Source organism: Aotus nancymaae, unplaced genomic scaffold, assembly GCF_030222135.1.
Source record: "Aotus nancymaae isolate 86718 unplaced genomic scaffold, 86718_ANA_hifiasm-v0.15.2.pri h1tg000011l, whole genome shotgun sequence".
NCBI classification, from domain to species: domain Eukaryota; kingdom Metazoa; phylum Chordata; class Mammalia; order Primates; family Aotidae; genus Aotus; species Aotus nancymaae.
In genome coordinates this window covers 57,936,436-57,956,236 of record NW_026988422.1, presented here as the reverse complement: position 1 = coordinate 57,956,236, position 19,801 = coordinate 57,936,436, and the positions used below count along the sequence as shown (strand labels likewise).

The following is a 19,801-nucleotide window of genomic DNA, read 5'->3' as shown; positions in this document are numbered from 1 at the left end:
CCAACTAGAGGCCAGGAGCAGTGGCTCACTCCTGTAATCCTAGCACTTTGGCAGGCTAAGGCAGAAGCCTTGCATGAGCTCAGCAGTTCTAGATCAGCCTGGGCAACATAGTGAGACCTCATCTGTACAAATAATTTAAAAATTAGCTGGGCATGTTGGTGCACACCTGTAGTCTCAGCTACTCAGGAGATAGAGGGGGAGAAGTTGGAGACTACAGTAAGCCGTGATTATCCCACTGCACTCCACCTGGACCACAGAGCAAGACCCTGCCTCAAAACAAAAACAAACAAAAACCAACTATACAACAGTATATGTTTTATATGGCTTGGATTTCACAGTTTTCTTAACTGCATCATCCATATCAGAAATCTGTTCCTGGCCACGTGCAGTGGCTCACACCTGTAATCCTAGCACTTTGGGAGGCCAAGGTGGAGAATCACTTGAGCCTAGGAATTCAAGACTAGTTTGGGCAACACAGTGAGACACCTCCCCCCACCTCTGCCATCTCTACAAAAAACAAAAAAACTTTTTTTTTTTTGAGACGGAGTCCCCCTTTGTCACCAGCCTGGAGTGCAGTGGCGTGATCTCGGCTCACTGCAACTTCCACCTCCCTGGTTCAAGCGATTCTTCTGCCTCAGCCTCCCAAGTAGCTGGGACTATAGGCGCATGCCACCATGCCCAGCTAATTTTTGTATTTTTAGTAGAGACGGGGTTTCACCATGTTGGCCAGGATGGTCTCAATCTCTTGACCTTGTGATCAGACCCCCTCGGCTTCTCAAAGTGCTGGGATTATAGGCATGAGCCATCTTACCCTGCTAAATAAATAAATAAAACATTTTTAATTAGCTGTGTGGCGCTGACACCTATAGTCCCAGCTACTAGGGAGGCTGAAGTGGGTCACTTGATCCTGGGAGATGGAGATTTAAATTTTTAAAAATCTGTCCCTTCAGCTGGCTCCATTGCTCCAGATTTAAAGAAATGCCTTCTCTTCCCGGTTTTATTTTACCTTCTGGATCCATCCAATATTATCTAATATAAATTACCTCTTAAAATCCCAAACACTGGCCGGGCGCAGTGGCTCACGCCTGTAATCCTAGCACTTTGGGAGGCCAAGGCAGAAAGATCACTTGAGGTCAGAAGTTCAAGACCAGCTTGGCCAACATGGTGAAATCCCATCTCTACCTAAAAGACAAAAATTAGCCGTGCATGGTGGCAAGTGCCTGCAGTCCCAGCTACTCGGGAGGCTGAGGCAGGATAATCTCTTGAACTCGGGAAGTGGAGGTTGCAGTGAGCCAAGACTGTGCCAGTGCCCTCCAGCCTGGGTGATAGGGCGAGACTCTGTCTCAAAAAAAAAAAAAAAAAAAAATCCCAAATACTAATGTACCTCATTTTCCTAATCAGAAACATAATCTCTGCTGCTGCTGTTGTTGCTGTTCTCTTTCAAAAATGACAGAGCTCTTCAAGTTTCACCAGTCTTTTGCTTCTTTACAGGTTTTTCTGGAGTAACCTGCTTTTTCCTCTTTAACATTTTGACAACGTCACAGTCAGAACTGCTGCCAGAAGAGCTTGAAGAAACAAGTTCCTTTGATTTGGGCACTGCTCTGCTGCGCTGCGCTCCTGTAGCCTAAGACCCTCCCACTTGCTCTCTGGCAACGCTGGTGTACTTCTTCTTCTTCCTCTTTTTTTTTTTTTTTTTTTTTTTTTTTGAGACAAAGTCTCACTCTGTGAACCCAGGCTGGAGTGCAGTGGTGCAATCTCAGCTCACTGCAACTTCCGCCTCCCGGGTTCAAGCAATTCTCCTGCCTCAGTCTCTTGAATAGCTGGAATTATAGGCACCTACCACCATGCCTGGCTAATTTTTGTACTTTTAGTAGAGACGGGGTTTCGCCATGTTGTCCAGGCTGGTCTTGAATTCCTGAAATCAGGTGATCCAGCCACCACGTTTTCCAAAGTGCTGGGATTACAGGTGTGAGCCACCATGCCCAGCCTATTACTGTAAACTTTTAAGAAGTAGCAGGCCAGGCACCATGGCTCATGCCTGTAATCTCAGCACTTCAGGAGGCCGTGGCGGCTGGATCACCTGAGGTCAAGACCAGCCTGGCCAAAATTGGTCAAATCCCATCTCTACTAAAAATACTAAAATTAATCGGGCGTGATGGTGAGTGCCTGTAATCCCAGCTACTCTGGAGGCCAAGGCAGAGAATTGCTTAAACCCGGGAGGCAGGGGTTGCAGTGAGTTGAGATCTCGCCACTGCACTCCAGCCTAGGTAAGAGTCAGACTCTGTCTCAAAAAAAAAAAGAAAGAAAGGAAGAAAAAAGATAGCTGTAATTGTCAACTGATTGACCCTACCCAGCTAAACTGCAACTTCCATAAAGACAAGTGATACGTGTATGTTGTGGAGTGTTTGGCATACAGTTGAAACTTAGTAAGGATTGAAGGAAAGTGGGAAGATACATCCAGATTCAAATTGAGGGCCCTGTTTGTTTTATTGAGCCATTTCCTACCTCCCTTTGGGTACTAGTAAGTCAGCTGATAAGCATTTCATTCATTCAACTAACTATCTATCTTATCTATCGATCATTATAATCTACTTATTTATTTTGAGACAAGGTCTCTCTCTGTCGCCCAGGCTGGAATGCAGTGGCACAATCACGGCTCATTGCAGCCTTGACCTCCCGGGCTCAAGTGAGTCTCCGGCCTCAGGCACCAGAGTAGCTGGGACCACAGGCGCTCGCCACACGCCCGGCTAATTTTTATCTTTTGTAAAGGCGGGGTCTTGCCATGTTGCCCAGGCTGGTCTTGAACTCCTGGGCTCAAGTGATACTGCCATCTTGGCCTCCCAAAGTGCTAGGATTACAGAAGTGAGCCCGGTTGGAAGCCTAATTTATACTTTTTTAAAGATCATGCTGGCTTATCTGGGAGAATATACAAAACATCTATTATATTCAGAATCTAAAATACTTGTCATAAAATAGTTACACTCCCCGGCCACCTATTAAAAGGGAAGCCTCCCAAATCAAGATGGGGGCGCTGTAGGCGCCGGGGCACCCGAGTCCACTCTCTGGTACTTTTAAGAGACGGCGGTCGCTTCCGGGAGAGGCCGCTTCTCCCGCGCCTTCCTCTCTATCCACCGCCGTCTCTGTGGTCGCCGGCGCCCCGCCCATCCTCGGACTCTGCCCGGTGCTGAACTGGGGGCCGCCGGGCTCCAGAGTCCGTCGGGTTTCAGGTCATGGCGGTCCCGGGGCCCGCGCCTGGAGCTGGCGCCAGGTAAGCAGGGCGGCTAGGGAGGAGGTTTGGGAGCAGGAATTCGGGGCTGTGGGGCAGGGGCTTTCCTGCCCTCCGCGCCTCGTCCGCCGCCCTGGCGCCCCTGTCTCGCACGCACGACTTCTGAAAGAGGAGCTCTCGAAGGGGCATCCGCCGCTCCGCGGCCACTCGGCGCAAGTCACGACCCCTCGGTTCTTCGCCGGACTTGTGCCATCTCCTGCACCCGGTGTGGGACCCTCTCCCTCGCAACCGGCATTCTTTTTTAAAAAAAAAAAAACCTCAGGTGCACGATATTGAGTTGATCTTTCTCATTTCTTGGCACCCTGTGAGCCGATGCAAGGCTCCTTGTTTATTTTATCATCTTCCTTTCTTCGTTCGTATTCCCAGACCCCTTTCACTCTCCTTTTCAGACACCCACTCTGGTGTATTAAATAAGTGGCTTTACGGTCCACCTTGTGTAAATTTGTGCATGTGTTACTTTGAAATCTATATAGTGGTTTCAAATTCCTAGATGTAATATGCTGTGATTTTTCTTTAAACCTTTTTTCTCAACATTGTGTTTTTGAGTCCGTCCATGCTATCTAGTCATCTCGCTTTCACTTCTGAGTGCTGCATGGTGCTATGTGCATAGACCCCGTTTTACTTGCTCCCCTAGTATAGTGGTGGATACCTAGATGTTTTTCTAATATTAACACCCCAACAAGCCACACTGTAATGAATATTCTGGCAGTTGTCTCCTTGTGGATATTGGTGCATTCGCAGAGTTGGGTCCTGGTCATACCTAATTTTGCTTCATTGTTCTTTGCGATGGTCACACCAGCTTATACTTCCCGACGGGCAGTGCATAAAGCTTCCTGTTTCCCTGTATCCCTCCATTGTTTGGTGGTGGTTGGTTTTGTAATGTTTATCACTCTGGTGGTTGTAAGGTGGCATCCCATCGTGTACATTTTCTTTCTTTTCTTTTTTTTTTATGAGACGGAGTTTTGCTCTTGTCGCCCAGGCTGGTGTGCAGTGGTGCGACCTCGGCTCACTGCAACCTCCGCCTCCTGGGTTCAAGCGATACTCCTGCCTCAGCCTCCTGAGTAGCTGCGATTAAAGGCTGGAGCCTCCACCCCCAGCTAATTTTTTGTGTTTTTAGTAGAAACGGGCTCTCATCATGTTGGCCAGGCTGGTCTCGAACTCCTAACCTCAGGGATCCACCTGCCTCGGCCCCCCAAAGTGCTGGAATTACAGACATAAGTCACCATGCCCGACCTGTGGACTACTTTTGTTAGAACTGAGGTCTTCATAATGTTCATGCCAACCCTGTCTTTCTAGGTCTTCTTTCATGTCCTGTAATAGAGCTTTTCATTTTCCCTCTAAAATGTCTAATATGTTCTTTTTAAAAGTTAAATCCTGGATATTTGATAGTTTTTCTGTAGGTTTTTTGCTTTTGTAAACAACATCTTATTTTCTTTTTTATATTTTCTAATTGATTATTGCTGGTACAGAAAAACACTATTGATATTTGTATATCTAACGACATAAGTAAACTGTTTATTTCCAACAGTTTGTGTATTGATTTGCTTGTGTTTCCTGTGTAAATGATCACATCATCTGCCAATGACAGTTTTGTTTGTTTGTTTTGTTTTTTGAGATGGAGTCTCGCTCTGTCACCCGGGCTGGAGTGCAGTGGCGTAATTTCGGCTCACTGCAACTTCCGCCTCCTGGGTTCAAGCTATTCTCCTGCCTCAGCCTCCCAAGTATCTGGGATTACAGGTGTGTGCCACCACCCCAGCTGATTTTGTGTTTTTAGTAGAGATGGGGTTTTACCATGTTGCCCAGGCTGGTCTCGAACTCCTGGCCTGAAGCAGTCCTCTCGCCTCAGCCTCCCAAAGTCCTGGGATTACAGGTGTGAGCCACCATGCTTGGCCAAATAATTTTCTTTCTATCTTTGGTCTGTTCCCAGCCTACCATCTTCTACATTCATAAACCATTTTTTCTACATGGCCTGGACTCTCTACAGAACAGTGTGGATAAGCTTAATAACTACTCTCTAAGGCTTACTTACTCTCTTGGGCTTTTCTCTGCCTCTCTTCAGGCCCAGGTTAGATCTGCAATTTCTCCAGCGGTTCCTGCAGATACAGAAGGTTTTGTTTCCTTCTTGGTCATCACAGAATGCCTTGATGTTCCTGACCCTTTTGTGCCTGACCCTACTGGGTGAGTGAGTGAGCCCAGGCTAGAGGAAGCCCTGGTTTGGGGTCCCTTTCCATCTCTTTTTTTTTTTTTTTTTTTTTTTGAGTTGGAGTTTTGCTCTTGTTGCCCAGGCTGGAGTGCAATGGCGCGATCTTGGCTCACTGCAACCTCCACCTCCAGGTTGAAGTGATTCTCCTGCCTCAGCCTCCTGAGTAGCTGAGATTACAGAAATGCAGCACCATGCCCAGCTAATTTTTTATTTTTAGTAGAGACGGGGTTTCTCCATGTTAGTCAGGCTGGTCTCGAACTCCCAACCTCAGGTTATACACTTGCCTCGGCCTCCCAAAGTGCTGGGATTACAGGCGTCAGCCACCGCGCCCGGCCCCTTTCCATCTTTTTGGGATGCTGATGAGTCAGGGACTGGGGAAGAAGCCTCCCTTCTTTTTACCCCTCATCGCTGATTTCTTACTCCCCTCCCTTGTTTCAGAGCAATTGGTGATCTACCAGGTTGGCTTGATCCCCAGTCAGTACTATGGGGTCCTGGGAAACAAAAACTTGGAAGCGTTTAAGACTCTGACATTCCTGGCTGTCATGCTCATTGTTCTGAACTCCACGGTAAGATCTTTCCCTCTCTCTGTGTCTTTTCCTCTCCAGTCCAGTGTGAGAGTAATGCCTAGTGGGACTTAGCGTCCAGGAAGCAGGAAGCTAGCTATCGGGGTGTGTTTCCTCCCTTTTCTGGGAACTAAAGGGATGGTTACCTTTAAGCACATTGATCTTGCTATTGGCCCACCTGGGACTGATTCCTCAGATGTTTCAACTCCTGGGCCCAGGCCACAGGTTCTGGTTGAATTCAGTATTTAGCAGAACTGATCATTGCCCCTTTCCTTCCTAGAACTCTTGTTTCAGGAAGCGCATTAAAACTGGGCTCGGCAGCCAGAGCTGCTGCTCCTTCTCTGCGGGACCGAGGCCTGTGACTCACTCTGGCACCACGTCACACCTCCCAGGCTTTGAACTGGTGCTTTCTTGCAGAATGGCCTCCTCCTCTACCCCTCATTCAGTAGGCTACTGCCTGCTTACTTTTCATGATCCCTCTGTTGTCACCTCTTTCAAGTCTTCCTCAGCTTTCTCCTTTGTGTCTCCTCTACCAAACTGCCTTTTTTCTGTACTTAACTAATTCCTTGAGTTTACCTCTGTTGTAACACTCCCCATACCCTTGTAATTGTTTTCTGGCTAAATTGTGAGCTCATAATGTCCCTAGTGCTTAGCATATAGGTGCTCTGGAAATGGTAAATGATGAGATTCAGGACTCTGCCAGAACTCAAGCCTGATGCTCTCTGCCAGGCTGTATTGCCTGTTTTCTTGGGGAAAGCCACTTCTTGTCAAACTGTGGCCATTTTTGTTGGGTCTTTGGTCAGTAAGCACCTATGTATACAAATCCCTGTCTCATGCTTGGGGGACAAAGGAGTAAGAACATAAATGGAATAGGAAATATGGTCTCCAATCTTCAGAAGCTTATCTACCCTCAAAATAAGACAGTGTAGAAAGGGGCTTGAGGGTCTTGCCTTTGGTAAGCCCTTTAATATTTGGTGAAGGAGTGAACACGTGAGTGAGTGAGGAAGGGAAAGTCCCATGACCCGATGATGTAAACAAGAAAAGTGCTGAGTGGACAGAGTAATCAGAGCTGGGACGGATCTGCAGAGGCTCCTGCCAGCCTTGAGCTTTGAGCTGAGACTTTCAGGAAGCCATCTCTCCCTTCCCCTTGCTTCCCCCACTGCACAGCTGAAGAGCTTTGATCAGTTCACCTGTAACCTGCTGTATGTGAGCTGGAGGAAGGACCTCACTGAGCACCTCCACCGCCTCTACTTCCAGGGCCGTGTGTACTACACTCTCAACGTGCTGCGGGATGACATCGATAACCCGTAGGTGCCCCACCTCAGTCCTTTCTACACTCTGTGTGGTCCTTTCCATCTAGCCTAGCCCTGGACGCTGCTGGCGGCACACTCCATGGAGATTGTCTACAGTTGTTTTCAAATGCTGCTGCCCAGAGTCATGAAGGAGCGTGCCCTGTAGAGGACTCCTGGAGAAGCTGCAGGGCTGAGAATAGGGAGCTAAAAAGAAGAGGCCTGCCAAGTGCAGTGGCATGCATCTGTAGTCGCAACAACTCAATGCTGAGGCAGGAGGATCAGCGGAGCCCAGGAGTAGTGCACCATGAGCAGCCTTGGGAATGGCCACTGTACTCTAGCCTGGGCAACGTAGCAGAAACCCCATCTCTTAAAAAATGACAGGAACAGCTTCCTTCTGTTCTTTACATATTTTATATCTTGGTCTTCCAGTAAGTCACCCTCTAAAGAAAATGTCGTTGCTAAGAAAAACCAGCTCTTAGATTTTCATCAGTTAAAAAAAAGTGACTGGTATCCAGGACTCAGTCTAGGATCTAAATCCCAATTCTATCACCACCCAGCTTATAGCCCTTAAAGTCACCAAGCCCCAGGTTCCCCTTAATGAGGATAATAATAGTTCCTATCTCAGGCCAGGCGCAGTGACTCACGCCTGTAATACCAGCACTTTGGGAGGCCGAGACAGGCAGATTATGAGGTCAGGAGTTCGAGACCAGCCTGACCAACATGGTGAAACCCCATCTCTACTAAAAACAAAAAACTAGCCAGGCATGGTGGCGCACACCTGTAATCCCAGCTACTCAGGAGGGTGTCAGGAGAATCGCTTGAACCTGGGAGGCGGAGGTTGCAGTGAACCGAGATCGCACCACTGCACTCCAGCCTGAGTGACAGAGCAAGACTCTGACTCAAAAATAAATAAATAATTTTTAAAAAATAGTTCTATCTCAAAGGGTGTCATGAGGATGAGATGATATTCATGTAATGCACATGTACAGTGCCTGACCCATAGCAAGTGTTCCAGTGTAAGTTAGCTATTATGATTTTCTAAGTGAGGAAGCCGAAGCCCAGAGATTGCAGGTGACTTGCCCAAGATCAAGTCGCTCATTGGGAATAGGAGTCAATATGGCCCTAGTGGTGAGATGAGATACACAGGATCTCTCCTTCACACCCATCCCCTCACTCACCGCCTTCCTAGCAAGCACTTTGTTACCTGGGGTGCCTCTAAGCTCAAGCTGAGCTTTGGTGCAAAGATGTGTGGTAGGCTGCTGCTGCCGCCGCCGCTGCCTCTTTCTAATGGCTGTGGCTTCCATATGAAGCTTTCACAGCCGGATAGCTAAAGAGGCCAGGCTAGGGCTTATGTAAGAGAAATTCAGGAGGATTGAGATAAAGGGGATAGTTTTCTTGATCATCCAAAAAAAAGCAGCTCATCTACCTTCAGGTTTTTCTTTGGCTCTGCTCAGAACTGGCTCAGGTTCCTGGGCGCTGGACCTTTCCATTCCCACTTTTTCAGGGGATTAACTGAGGCACCGTAAAATGCAACTCTCTAGAACCCTGTTTAAAGGCCCCAGGAAACCAGCCTTATCTGGATTCCTCTTCCCGCAGGGTCAGTGCTGATAGCACTGTGAGGCAAGGTCAGGAGCAGAGGTGATGTGAAACTGTCTTGCTCTCTCCTCCTTTGGGCCCAACTCCCTGGGTCCAGCTATTCTGTGTTGTTGGCTCCAGGGACCAGCGCATCAGCCAGGATGTGGAGCGATTCTGCCGGCAGCTCAGCAGCATGGCCAGCAAGCTGATCGTCTCCCCCTTCACCCTCGTCTACTACACTTACCAGTGCTTCCAAAGGTGAAGCCCCCTTGCTCCTCAGCCTGGTGTTTCCCCAGAGGGCCCTCAGCTCTCCCAGGTCAAGGTCCAAGAGAAGATTATTTCCCTTCTGTCCCACCTATACCTTAGAGAGTCTTCCCATCCCACGTGCTCAGGCCCCTGCCCTTCCTTTGGCCCTGTGTTGTTGCAGTGTCACAGGTATCCTGGCTCTGACAGGTCATACCAGATGCCCCCACCTAGGAGCAGAGGGTCCATGGGGCTGCTCAGATTGGACAGGGGCTACCTGAGAGGGGACAGGAGTCAGGGCTAAGGCCTGTGGGGATAGGTGGCACCCCACACCCTCTCCCTTCCTCTCTCCCTCTCTCTGTGTTTCAGCACAGGCTGGCTCGGGCCTGTGAGCATCTTCGGGTATTTCATCCTGGGGACTGTGGTGAACAAAACTTTGATGGGGCCCATTGTGATGAAGCTGGTGCATCAGGAGAAGCTGGAGGGAGATTTTAGGTGTGTCTCCCTCACTTGAGGTTTCTGGGCTGAGGCATAATGGTTAAAGAATGGGATCTGGAGTAAGACTGCCTAAGTTCAAATCCTAGCTGTGTTAGTTCCTAGTCATGTGATCTTGGAGAGGTCTTTAACCTCTCCAAGTTTCAATGTTCTTGTCTCTAAAGTGGAAATGGTACTGTAGCCTACGGAGAGGATTAGGAGGATTAATAGGATCGTACGTGAGAAGGGCTGAGAACCGTGTCTGGCTGGCCATCACCATCATCGTCATCCCTTGGCCTTCTCACTGCCCTGCCGTAACCACCCTGTCTTGGATCAGTTGGTCGTGGCAGCCGATGGATCCATCGCCTACCCTGTGCTGCTTGGCCCCCTCCAGGCCAGGCCTTGGGAGGAGGAGATGCTGTCCTCTCTGCAGAAAGAAGGGGAGGAGGAGAGATGCTGTCCTCTCTGCAGAAAGGAGGGGAGGAGGAGAGATGCTGTCCTCTCTGCAGAAAGCTGAGGGGCATACCTGTCTCAGGAGAGCTCCTGCCACCCTACCTAGCCCTGAGATTTTCTGCCCTGTAACAGTCCAGGGAAGGGTCACACTGAGGCAGCCACAGTTCTAAGGCAGAGCTGGGCTCCACTTGGGGGGGTCTTCATGATCCAGGACTCCACGAGGAGCAGGGCCAGTACTCCTGTTGTCAGCACATGTTTTCCTTTGGTCCATCCAGGTTCAAGCACATGCAGATTCGGGTGAATGCAGAGTCTGCTGCTTTCTACAGGTGAGTCTGGAAAGATTGTTCTCTGTCTACCTTGCCAGAGCTAAGAGTGGAGAAGGAAAGATGAATCCTACAACCCTCCCACCACCACCAAACTCAGGGGCTGAGTGTTGTCACACTTGGCTGTGACCCTCTCCCTCTACCTCCCCCTGTCCTTGTCTGCCTCATCCTTAGGTTCAGGGGTTTACTTCTGAAGCTGGTGGTTCCTTACTGTGGCCGGCTTTAGTCTTAGTAGCCTAGTATGGGGCCTGAAATTGTCAAATGAATGAATGCCTCGTCATCTTGCTGGTGACTGTAAGGCATTCCTCTGCCTCTGCTTTTCTGTTAAGAAGCTTTCTTGGCAGGGCTCTGTGGCTCATGCCTGTAATCCCAGAACTTTGGGAGGCTGAGGCGAGTGGATAACCTGAGGTTGGGAGTTTGAGACCAGCCTGAACGATATGGAGAGACCCCCGTCTATACTAAAAATACAAAATTAGCCAGGTGTGGTGGCACCTGTCTGTAATCCCAGGTACTTGGGAGGCTGAGGCAGAAGAATCGCTTGAACCCAGAAGGCGGAGGTTGTCGTGAGCCAAGCTTGCACCGTTGTATTTCCAGCCTGGGCAACAAGAGCAAAACTCTGTCTCAAAAATAAAAAGAAAGCAGCTTTCTTGCCAGGGCCTGAGGGCCAGGCCTTATTCTTTGTTTCTGTAGCGTGGGATGGAACAGGAGCTTCTCATACCGGGAGACCTGCTCCTCAATGCTCTCTAATGGAGCCGAGTGTCTGGTGTGATGGCAACAGCAGGAGCAGCAGTGTGAAATCCCATCCCTTCCCACTGGGGCCAGGGCAGGTCCCTGTGCTGTGCCTTGTGTGAGGCCTCTGGAATCAGTGTTAGGACTGATAGTGCAAGCGGAGGTTCGCATTTAAAAAGTGGAAGCTACTCCTTGGCTCACCTATACTTGGGGTGGATCCGATATCCCTGGGACCTTTGCTTGTCAGTCTCTGCTGCAGTTTGCAACCTCTACCACTTGAGGGCACCAAGAATACTGGGAATCTGGGCTGGGGTGGGATTATGAGATGGGCAAGGCTGGGTGTGTAGAAAAGTTGTTTTTGGATTCTGCAACTTCTGCTCATGAAGCTCTGAGGGAAGGAAGTTAGTTATTAGAGCTCCAGATGAGTTATTCTGTGGCCTCTGTTGCCAAATCTGAGATGTCCCCTCTCTTCTCCCTCCACCTTTTCTGCCTAGAGAATTTCTACCCATCCTGGAAACCCCAGGTCACCTCCTCTGGAGAGCCTTGCCAGACTCCCTTAATGGTTAAGCTTATCTGCTGCCATAGCCCTAAGGGCACACTTAATACTCCTTATTCCAAGTGAAGAATACAGTGTTCCTGCCTGCCCTCTGGACTGAGATCTCCTCAAAGACAGAGTTTATTTTCTGATCTCTTTATTGCCCTAGCTAACTAGTGCAGTGCCTGGCACACCTAGTGACTTCTCTGTGTATGTTTATTTCACAATAGTTATTTATTGAGGGCTCCTTATGTGCTTGGCACTTTGTATTCAGAAGCTTTTAATTCTCACTGTCACCTATTACATAGGTATTATTAGCTCCACTTTGTAGATGAAAAAAGTGAGGCCCGGAGGCTTAAGTAGCCTGCCTGTGTCACCCAGCTCGTAACTGGCCAGAGCCAGGATTTGAACCAGATCTGCCCAACTCTAGAGTTCATGTTCTTTACACAGACAATACCATAAGGCATGACTGAAGCCATGAATGGGTGCTAGCAGTAGACAGAGCCTAAGGCCATGATCATTTGGATGACCTTGGTTTCTAAAGGAGGGTATGATGTGGGACAGGGGGCCCCCCAGCCTGGCTGAACCTCTCCAGCCCTGTGGACATCCCAGCCTTTCCTTGTCAGAGCTGGGCATGTGGAGCACATGAGGACAGACCGCAGGCTGCAGAGACTCCTTCAGACCCAGAGGGAGCTGATGTCCAAGGAGCTCTGGCTGTACAGTAGGCCAGGGGCCCAGGGAGGTGGGAAACGTGGTGTTGGACTGGTCTGCTTCCCTTCCCGCACCTCTCTCCCTCCTGTCTGCAAGGATAAATGTGCTGTGATGAAGGAATTAACGGGGCAGTTGCAGGGGGCGGTTGGTTGCCTTTCTGAGTGTGTTCTCAGAAGAATGAGGATCCAGGGAAGACATGTGGCCCGGCTTGGCATCCTGCTCCCCGTCTTAGGGTCATGTCCACTGCAGGGCATGTGGATGGTTCCTGGGTGTCTCATGCATCTGTCTTCCACAGTCGGCATCAACACCTTTGACTATCTGGGCAGCATCCTGAGTTACGTTGTCATCGCAATCCCCATTTTCAGTGGGGTCTATGGAGACCTGAGTCCCGCAGAGCTTAGCATCCTGGTCAGCAAGGTGAGACTCCTCTTGGTGACCCCTCATGCTGTTCTCCTCCGTCCTTTGGCCCAGTGCCTGTGGCCCTGAGTGGAAACCTGCTTGACCACTCCCTGTCCTGTCCAGAATGCCTTTGTGTGCATCTACCTCATCAGCTGCTTCACTCAGCTTATCGACCTGTCCACAACGCTCTCGGATGTGGCTGGCTACACGCACAGGTGAGGCCGTCCCGCCCCTCTGGCTCCTGAGCAAGGTGGGGACACTGCAAGAAGTGGCTGAGTGAAAAAAGGAACAGAGACATACCACGTACTCATAGGTGTGAGATAGAAAAAGGAACTCACCTTCACCTGGCCTCCAGATCCTGCCTCAGATTTTCTCTTCTTGTTCAGGATTGGGCAGCTTCGGGAGACGCTGCTGGACATGTCTCTGAAGTCGCTGGACATGTCCCTGAAGTCACAGGACTGCGAGATCCTGGGCCAGAGCGAGTGGGGTTTGGACAAGTGAGTAGTGGGCTGGCAGAGCAGTACTTGAGCTTGCAGGCTTTGGCATCACCTGGCTTGGGCTACCCTGGAGCCCTGCCCTTTCCCAGCTGGTCAGCAGAGTTGTGAGGAGGAAATAGAATTTGGAATGGCAGGCACATAAAAGTTCACAGCTGCTGTTGCTGTTCCAGCATCTGTTGTATTCATTTACACCATTCCTCCAGCCGATGGAAGCGAAGTGCACACACCTGCCTGAGATAACAGGGGTCTGCAGTGTCCTCCTCTTCCTGAGCTTCCTCTTCCCGCCAAGCCCCCCACCTGCCCCTTTCCTTGGGGCGTGTTTGTCTTTGTTCCCCCACCTCACTCAGCCCCAGAGATGTCTGAATTTGCGTATCTGTGCGGATCTGTTATGTTTCTGTGCATTCAGGATTTGATTGGTTTCCACACTTTCTTGGGCAGATTACTTAACTGTTCTGTCTCAGTTTCTTCGTGTCTAAAAAGGAGGTTATAATGAAACCTTCCTTCACTTGTAAGGATTGGATACCATCATCCATGGAAAGTGCTTGGACAGTGGCCACATCATAAGTTTTCAAATCAGTCTGAATTCCAGGGCCTATACTTAACTCTCTCAGGAGCTAGTGCCTTAACTATTGCTTCTGTTCCAAATGAAAGCTGCATGCAGCCATGAGTCCAGAGGCTAGGCATGAAGGAGGGTCTGTAGGAAACTGGAATTGCTGTTCTGTGGGGAGCCAGGCATCCATGCAGAGCCAGAAACTCCAGAACCGTTTAGCTTTAACTACTCCCATTCTTGTGATTAGTACTCTGGTCACACTGTGACACCCTGAAAACTCTCCAGCACTAGAATTAGATGAATACTGCTCTGTGACTTGGGCAGTTACTTAGCCACCTGACTCTTAGTGTCCTCATCTGTGATGATATTTTCGATTCATGGGCATTAGACTGATTAAGATCAGTCCCATAAGGGGCTTTGTCCAGCCAGGCACAGAGTAGAATTCCACCCCCCAGCCCCTGTATTGATGTGCTCAGGCTGCCTTAACACAATACCACAGGCCGGGTGGCTTAAACAATAGAAATTAATGTTCTCACATTTCCGATGCTTTTGCTCCAAGATCAAGTTGTCAGCAGGGTTGGTTTCTTCTGAGGCCGCTCGTTGGCTTGTAGAGGGCCACCTTGTTGCTGTGTCTTCACATGGCCTTTCCTCTGTACATGTGTGCCCCTGCCACCTCCGTCTTAAAAGGACACCAGTCATATTGGATTAGGGTCCCACCCTACCAGCCTCATGTTAACATCATCACCTCTAAAGACCCTGCCTCCAGCTGGGCACAGAAGCTCACACATGTAATCCCAGCACTTTGAGAGGCCAAGGTGGGTGGATCACCTGAGGTCAGGAGTTCAAGACGAGCCTGGCCAACATGATGAAACCCTATCTCTACTAAAAATACAAAAATTAGCTGGATGTGGTGGCAGGTACCTGTAGTCCCAGCTACTCAGGACCTGAGGAGGGAAAATCACTTGAACCCAGGAGGCGGAGGTTGTAGTGAGCTGAGATTGTGCCACTGTACTCCAGCCTGGGTGACAAGAGGGAGACTTTGTCTCAAAAAAAAAAAAAAAAGGACCCTGCCTCCAAATGCGGTTACATTCTGAGGCACTGGGGGCTGGGATGTCAGCATGTGATTTTGTGAGGATCCAAGTCAGCCCATAACAGTCCACAGGTGGTGGCTCTCAGGAGAAGGGCCTCCCCCACGGCAGTACTGACCGTGTCCATCTTCCTCACGCCCCCTCTCTTCTCTGACCCAGGGCCCCAGGATGGCCAGCAGCAGAGCCAGCAGACACGGTGTTTCTCCTTGAGCGGGTCTCCATCTCTGCTCCCTCCTCCGACAAACCCCTAATCAAGGATCTGAGCCTACAGATCTCCGAGGGACAGAGCCTGCTCATCACAGGCAACACGGGCACTGGCAAGACCTCCTTGCTCCGGGTTCTGGGCGGCCTCTGGACAAGCACACGGGGTGAGAGTCAGGCCCTCCCTGCTTCTGACCCAGCCTGGGCCCTTGGGGTGGGGTGAGGGCAGGGACGGTGTGATAGAATCCATCCTTTTTTGTTGGGGAATGAGGAAGAAAGGAGACAGGCAGTTGCCTCTTCTGGGAGATCTCACAATGGAGATTTCTGTGGGCTCTGCAGGCTCAGTGCAGATGCTGACGGACTTTGGGCCCCATGGGGTGCTATTCCTGCCACAAAAGCCATTCTTCACTGACGGGACCCTTCGGGAACAGGTCAGCCTAGTTTGGGGGCCTACTCCTCTCTCCTCACCCCACCCACCCACAACTGAGACCTCTGGCACTGTGACAGGTCTCAGGCCCTAGAGTCAGGGCAAAGGGTGAGGTAGTGAAGAGGCCTGGACCTGGGAACTGCTGGCTCTAAGAACCTTCTATTCACATCCATGGATTGGGCCTACTAATCAAAGCAGCTCCTGAGGCAGATAATGGGGCGAGGGCTCAGGCCAGATACCACGCACATTTGTCCAGCACCCGAGGTCGGATTCTGTAGCCCCTGCCCTCAGAAGGTTCTCAGACTCTCACCCTAAACACACTTCTGAAGGTTGTAGGGACCTTGCCCCGCTGTGTGCACGCTGGAGCCTCTCCCATCTGACCCGGGCCAGTCATTCCCACCTCTCCTCCTTGGGCAGTTCCAGTGGGTTCCAGAGGGAGGGTGGCCTGTGTGCAGCTCCATCTCTTGCTCACCCTCCTCCTAGGCTGGTGTGTTTTTCTTCTTTTATCAGGTGATATATCCCCTGAAGGAGATCTACCCTGACTCAGGTGAGCTGGTCCTCCTTAGGTCATGTCCTTTCCTCTGTTGTGGTTGTCCCTGCTCTGCCTGACTGTGGCCTCACCTGTGCCCTTTGGGAGAGGCCCCAGCCAGACTGCTGATTCAAGGAAGAGAGGCTCCTCTCCTCTTCTTTGACTGTTCACTGTTTTGGGGTCTACACCCATACCTCACCTCATTCTATCTTTCCATCCTTAAGGAGAGACACCCACTGGGACAAGGGAAGTTACACCTTCCTTCACTCACCCCTTCCCTTATCAAGGGCTGTAACCTGCGGTTTCAGAACCTTCACCCAGCATTCTGGGGCCCCCACCCCTGCCATGATGTGCCCTATTTTCTTTTTTTTGAGATGGAGTCTTCTTCTGTCTCCAGGCTGAGTGCAGTGGCACAATCTCAGCTCACTGCAACCTCCGAGGTTCAAGCGATTCTCCTGCCTCAGCCTCCTGAGTAGCTGGGACTACAGGCGCACACCATCATGCTCACCTAATTTTTGTATATTTAGTAAAGATGAGGTTTCACCATGTTGGCCAGGATGGTCTTGATCTCCTGACCTTGTGATCCACCCACTTCAGCCTCCCAAAGTGCTGGGATTACAGGCATGAGCCACTGTGCCCAGCCTTGCCCTGTCTATTCTGACCAGCCAAGAGGTGCTGGCTTGTCGCAGAAGGCCTCTCTGTTGTGCAGGTTCTACTGATGATGAGAGGATCTTGAGGTTCTTGGAATTGGCAGGCCTGGTAAGTGGGGACAGGGACCCTCAGGACCTGAGCTCACCTGGGAGCACCAACCACGGGTAGGTAGGTGCTGGCCCTGCTGTTCCTGGACCCAGGACTGGAAGTCTGAGCCTGGGGTGGAGAATGGGAATATCAGTTGACAGTGTGTGCTGTTGGCCAGGTTAAGACAGGAAGCGGGTAGTGCTCTCACTGGAGAATTTTAAAACAAGAATAGGACTGACAAAGGCAGTTTGCTTTTTATTGTCATGTTTAGCAAGTCTAAACAGTGTCATTGGTAGAATATTCCTCTCTGCCTGGGGCAGACCATCCCATAGCCCCCCACCTCGGTATGCCACTGGCATATATTTGTCTCAGAAGTGTGCGTGTGTGCTGGCGAGTGAGGGAGGTTCCCCATGATGGCAGGTAGCAGGGCTGGGCCATTTCACGGACATCGCACCCTCTGGGTCTGTTACAGTCCAGCTTGGTGGCAAGGACAGAGGGTCTGGACCAGCAGGTGGATTGGAACTGGTAAGAACAGGGCTTGGGTGCTCCAGAGATAGCTCCATCATAAAGACAATGGGTTCCAGGGTCCCTGTCAAGGAATGGAACGGATACTGACCCCAAAGTCCAGATGTTTGGCTGGTCCATTGGGTGCAAGTTTATGCCCTTGGGAACAGAGTTTGCCTCACTTTGTGTGGGCTGTAGGCCTGTGGTTGAAAGGGGAGGGGCTTCTGTCTCCTGGGGCTCACCTCTGTGCAGAGAAATCTAGAAAAACCTCTTCCTACTCAGACCATTGTAGGTAAAAGTCAAGCTATGTCCTTCCTCCTCCAGCAGTCCTCTCTCCTCCCCTTCCTCAGGTATGATGTTCTGTCCCCGGGGGAGATGCAACGGCTCTCCTTTGCCCGACTCTTCTATCTGCAGCCAAAGTACGCAGGTGAGGTCTGCCTTGTGGGTGCATGTGCCATGCACTGTCTGCAGTCTGGGGTGTAGCAGCATGTGTTCACAGGCACAACTGTGCATGACTGAGCTTCTCCGCACTCCCTGCTAGAGAGGACAGCAGGCCCTGCCCATGATAAACAGTGCTTGGCATCTTCAGAGTAACACTGAATATGCTGTGCTACAAGCTCATAAGCTTTTTCTTTTCTTTCTGTTGTTTTTGTTTGTTTTTTTTTGAGACAGAGTCTCACTCTGTCACCCAGGCTGGAGTACAGTGGCACAATCATGGCTCAATGCAGCCTGAAACTCCCAGGCTCAAGTGATCCTCCCACATCAGCCTCCTGAGTAGCTGGGACTACAGGCGTGTGCCACTACACCCTGCTAATTTTTTTATTTTTGTTTTTTTAGAGACTGGGTCACACTATATTGCCCAGGCTGGTCTGGAGCTCCTGGCCTCATGCCATCCTCCCAAGTTGGCCTCCCAAAGTGCTGGGGTTACAGGCATGAACTACTATGCCCAGCTCATAAGCTTTTTGCCTGGCAGCAGCTAGAGCCAGGAGCCAACCTTGAAGGGTGTAACTTTCTTCTCCTCCGGCTCCACCATCAAATGAATGGGCACCCATTTTCCTCCCCTGCCAAGCTGTGCCTGACAGGGGGATGGGTGTGGACTTTTCCAAAGACTGACATTCTTGCAGGAAACTGTGATTCCCTGTATTGAGTGGTCCCAGGGAGTGGCTGGTGCTTATCTATAGAAGCTGAGAGATTTCATGCAGCCGATAACAGATGATTCTGTCATAGAACCTGGCCCTCTGCTTCTCTGACCCATCCTTCTCCCTAAGGCAGGGCTTCTGGAGCTTTCAGCCTCCCCTGAGTCCCAGCTGGGGTTGAATGTAGGTGAGAGGAGAAGCAGTGGTGGGAGGAGAAGCAGCGGCAGCAGCAGAGGGCAGGGCTTTGATCTCTTCCTCTGTGCTCTGCCCTCAGTGCTTGATGAAGCCACCAGTGCCCTGACAGAGGAGGTGGAGAGTGAGCTCTATCGCATCGGCCAGCAGTTGGGGATGACGTTCATCAGTGTGGGACATCGACAGAGCCTTGAGAAGGTATTTGTGCTCACAAGGATGGTCTAAGGAGGAGAAAGAACCCAAAGGCTAAGCGTGGCCAGGGCCAGAGGCCCCTCAAAATGGGGAATAGCGGTAGCAGAGAGAACTGAGTGGCCTTCTGTGCCAGCGGCCAGGGCATCCTGATCTCCATGTGGTGATGGTCTCTTATAGTTTCATTCCTTGGTTCTGAAACTCTGTGGAGGAGGAAGATGGGAACTGATGAGAATCAAAGAGGAATGAAGCTCCAGCTTTCGGAAGGAGAGCCACAGTCTGGCAGATTGGCAGCCCTCAGAGAGACCAGGAGGACTGACGGGGAAGAACGAGCCCAGGCTGGCCACATAGGTCCTGTGCAGGAGCCCTGGCAGTGTGGACTTAGCCCATGTCTGGGTCTCTGGAGGGGCACTGAGTCTCCCAGGGTTCAGTCTCCCAGGACTCTGCTGCCTCAGCCAGAGCCTCCATATGATTGAAGTGCTGATTACCTACAGATGATTTCAGATCGTGTTTGCTAAAGAGAAATCTGGAAGTGTGAGATCTGTAAGAAGTGAAAAGTCAGGTTGGAAAGAAATTTCTTGGAGTTAAGACATCTGGAAATCTTTTAATCAATTAAATTGTGCAGCAATAGATTTTTAACTTTAATCAAAAGACCATTTAAGTTTTTTTATATAAGTTTTTTACAAAGAAAAGCTAAACATTTAAATAATTGCAGCTTTTTCTCTTCTTTCTGATAGAATGATCTTTTTTATTGAATCTCTGGACTTGTATTTGAGAGCTTGGTGGGAAGGAAAGCATGCCCGGCTGTTCTGGAATCTTCTGCCCAAAGTTTTTCACCTCTCCTCACATGTCCCTTTCCATTTGTCAGTGTTACGTAGTTAGAACCTGAACCACTAATCTCTAGGGGCCTTCAGTCTGTCCTATCTTAACTTAGATGAAAGTAAATCCCTTTCCTTTAGCCAAA

At 50.2% G+C, this 19,801-nt stretch overlaps 1 protein-coding gene and 1 pseudogene across 1 annotated transcript; one reads left to right on the top strand and one right to left on the bottom strand.

The window, feature by feature from the left end:
- Positions 1–297: 297 nt before the first annotated feature.
- LOC105707163 (activated RNA polymerase II transcriptional coactivator p15-like) lies at positions 298–3,165 on the bottom strand (annotated as a pseudogene).
- A 29-nt stretch (positions 3,166–3,194) lies between these two features.
- Positions 3,195–19,564, top strand: ABCD4 (ATP binding cassette subfamily D member 4). Its single transcript, XM_064375038.1, has 19 exons — positions 3,195–3,268; positions 5,346–5,464; positions 5,928–6,055; positions 7,220–7,359; positions 9,061–9,177; positions 9,532–9,657; positions 10,365–10,415; positions 12,303–12,397; positions 12,683–12,804; positions 12,910–13,001; positions 13,173–13,283; positions 15,081–15,289; positions 15,462–15,553; positions 16,060–16,096; positions 16,788–16,837; positions 17,289–17,341; positions 17,671–17,747; positions 18,731–18,846; positions 19,018–19,564. Exons 1-19 carry the CDS (start codon positions 3,231–3,233, stop codon positions 19,084–19,086), a joined length of 1,842 nt encoding a protein of 613 aa, XP_064231108.1. The 5' UTR covers positions 3,195–3,230; the 3' UTR covers positions 19,087–19,564.
- The last annotated feature ends 237 nt before the right edge of the window (positions 19,565–19,801 follow it).

Coding starts and splice junctions, on each gene's coding strand:
- ABCD4 (XM_064375038.1), top strand. CDS start 3,231: ATGGCGGTCCCGGGGCCCGCGCCTGGAGCTGGCGCCAG. Junction 13,002..13,172: donor GTGGCTGGCTACACGCACAG/GTGAGGCCGTCC, acceptor CTTCTTGTTCAG/GATTGGGCAGCTTCGGGAGA. Junction 16,097..16,787: donor GGAGATCTACCCTGACTCAG/GTGAGCTGGTCC, acceptor TCTGTTGTGCAG/GTTCTACTGATGATGAGAGG.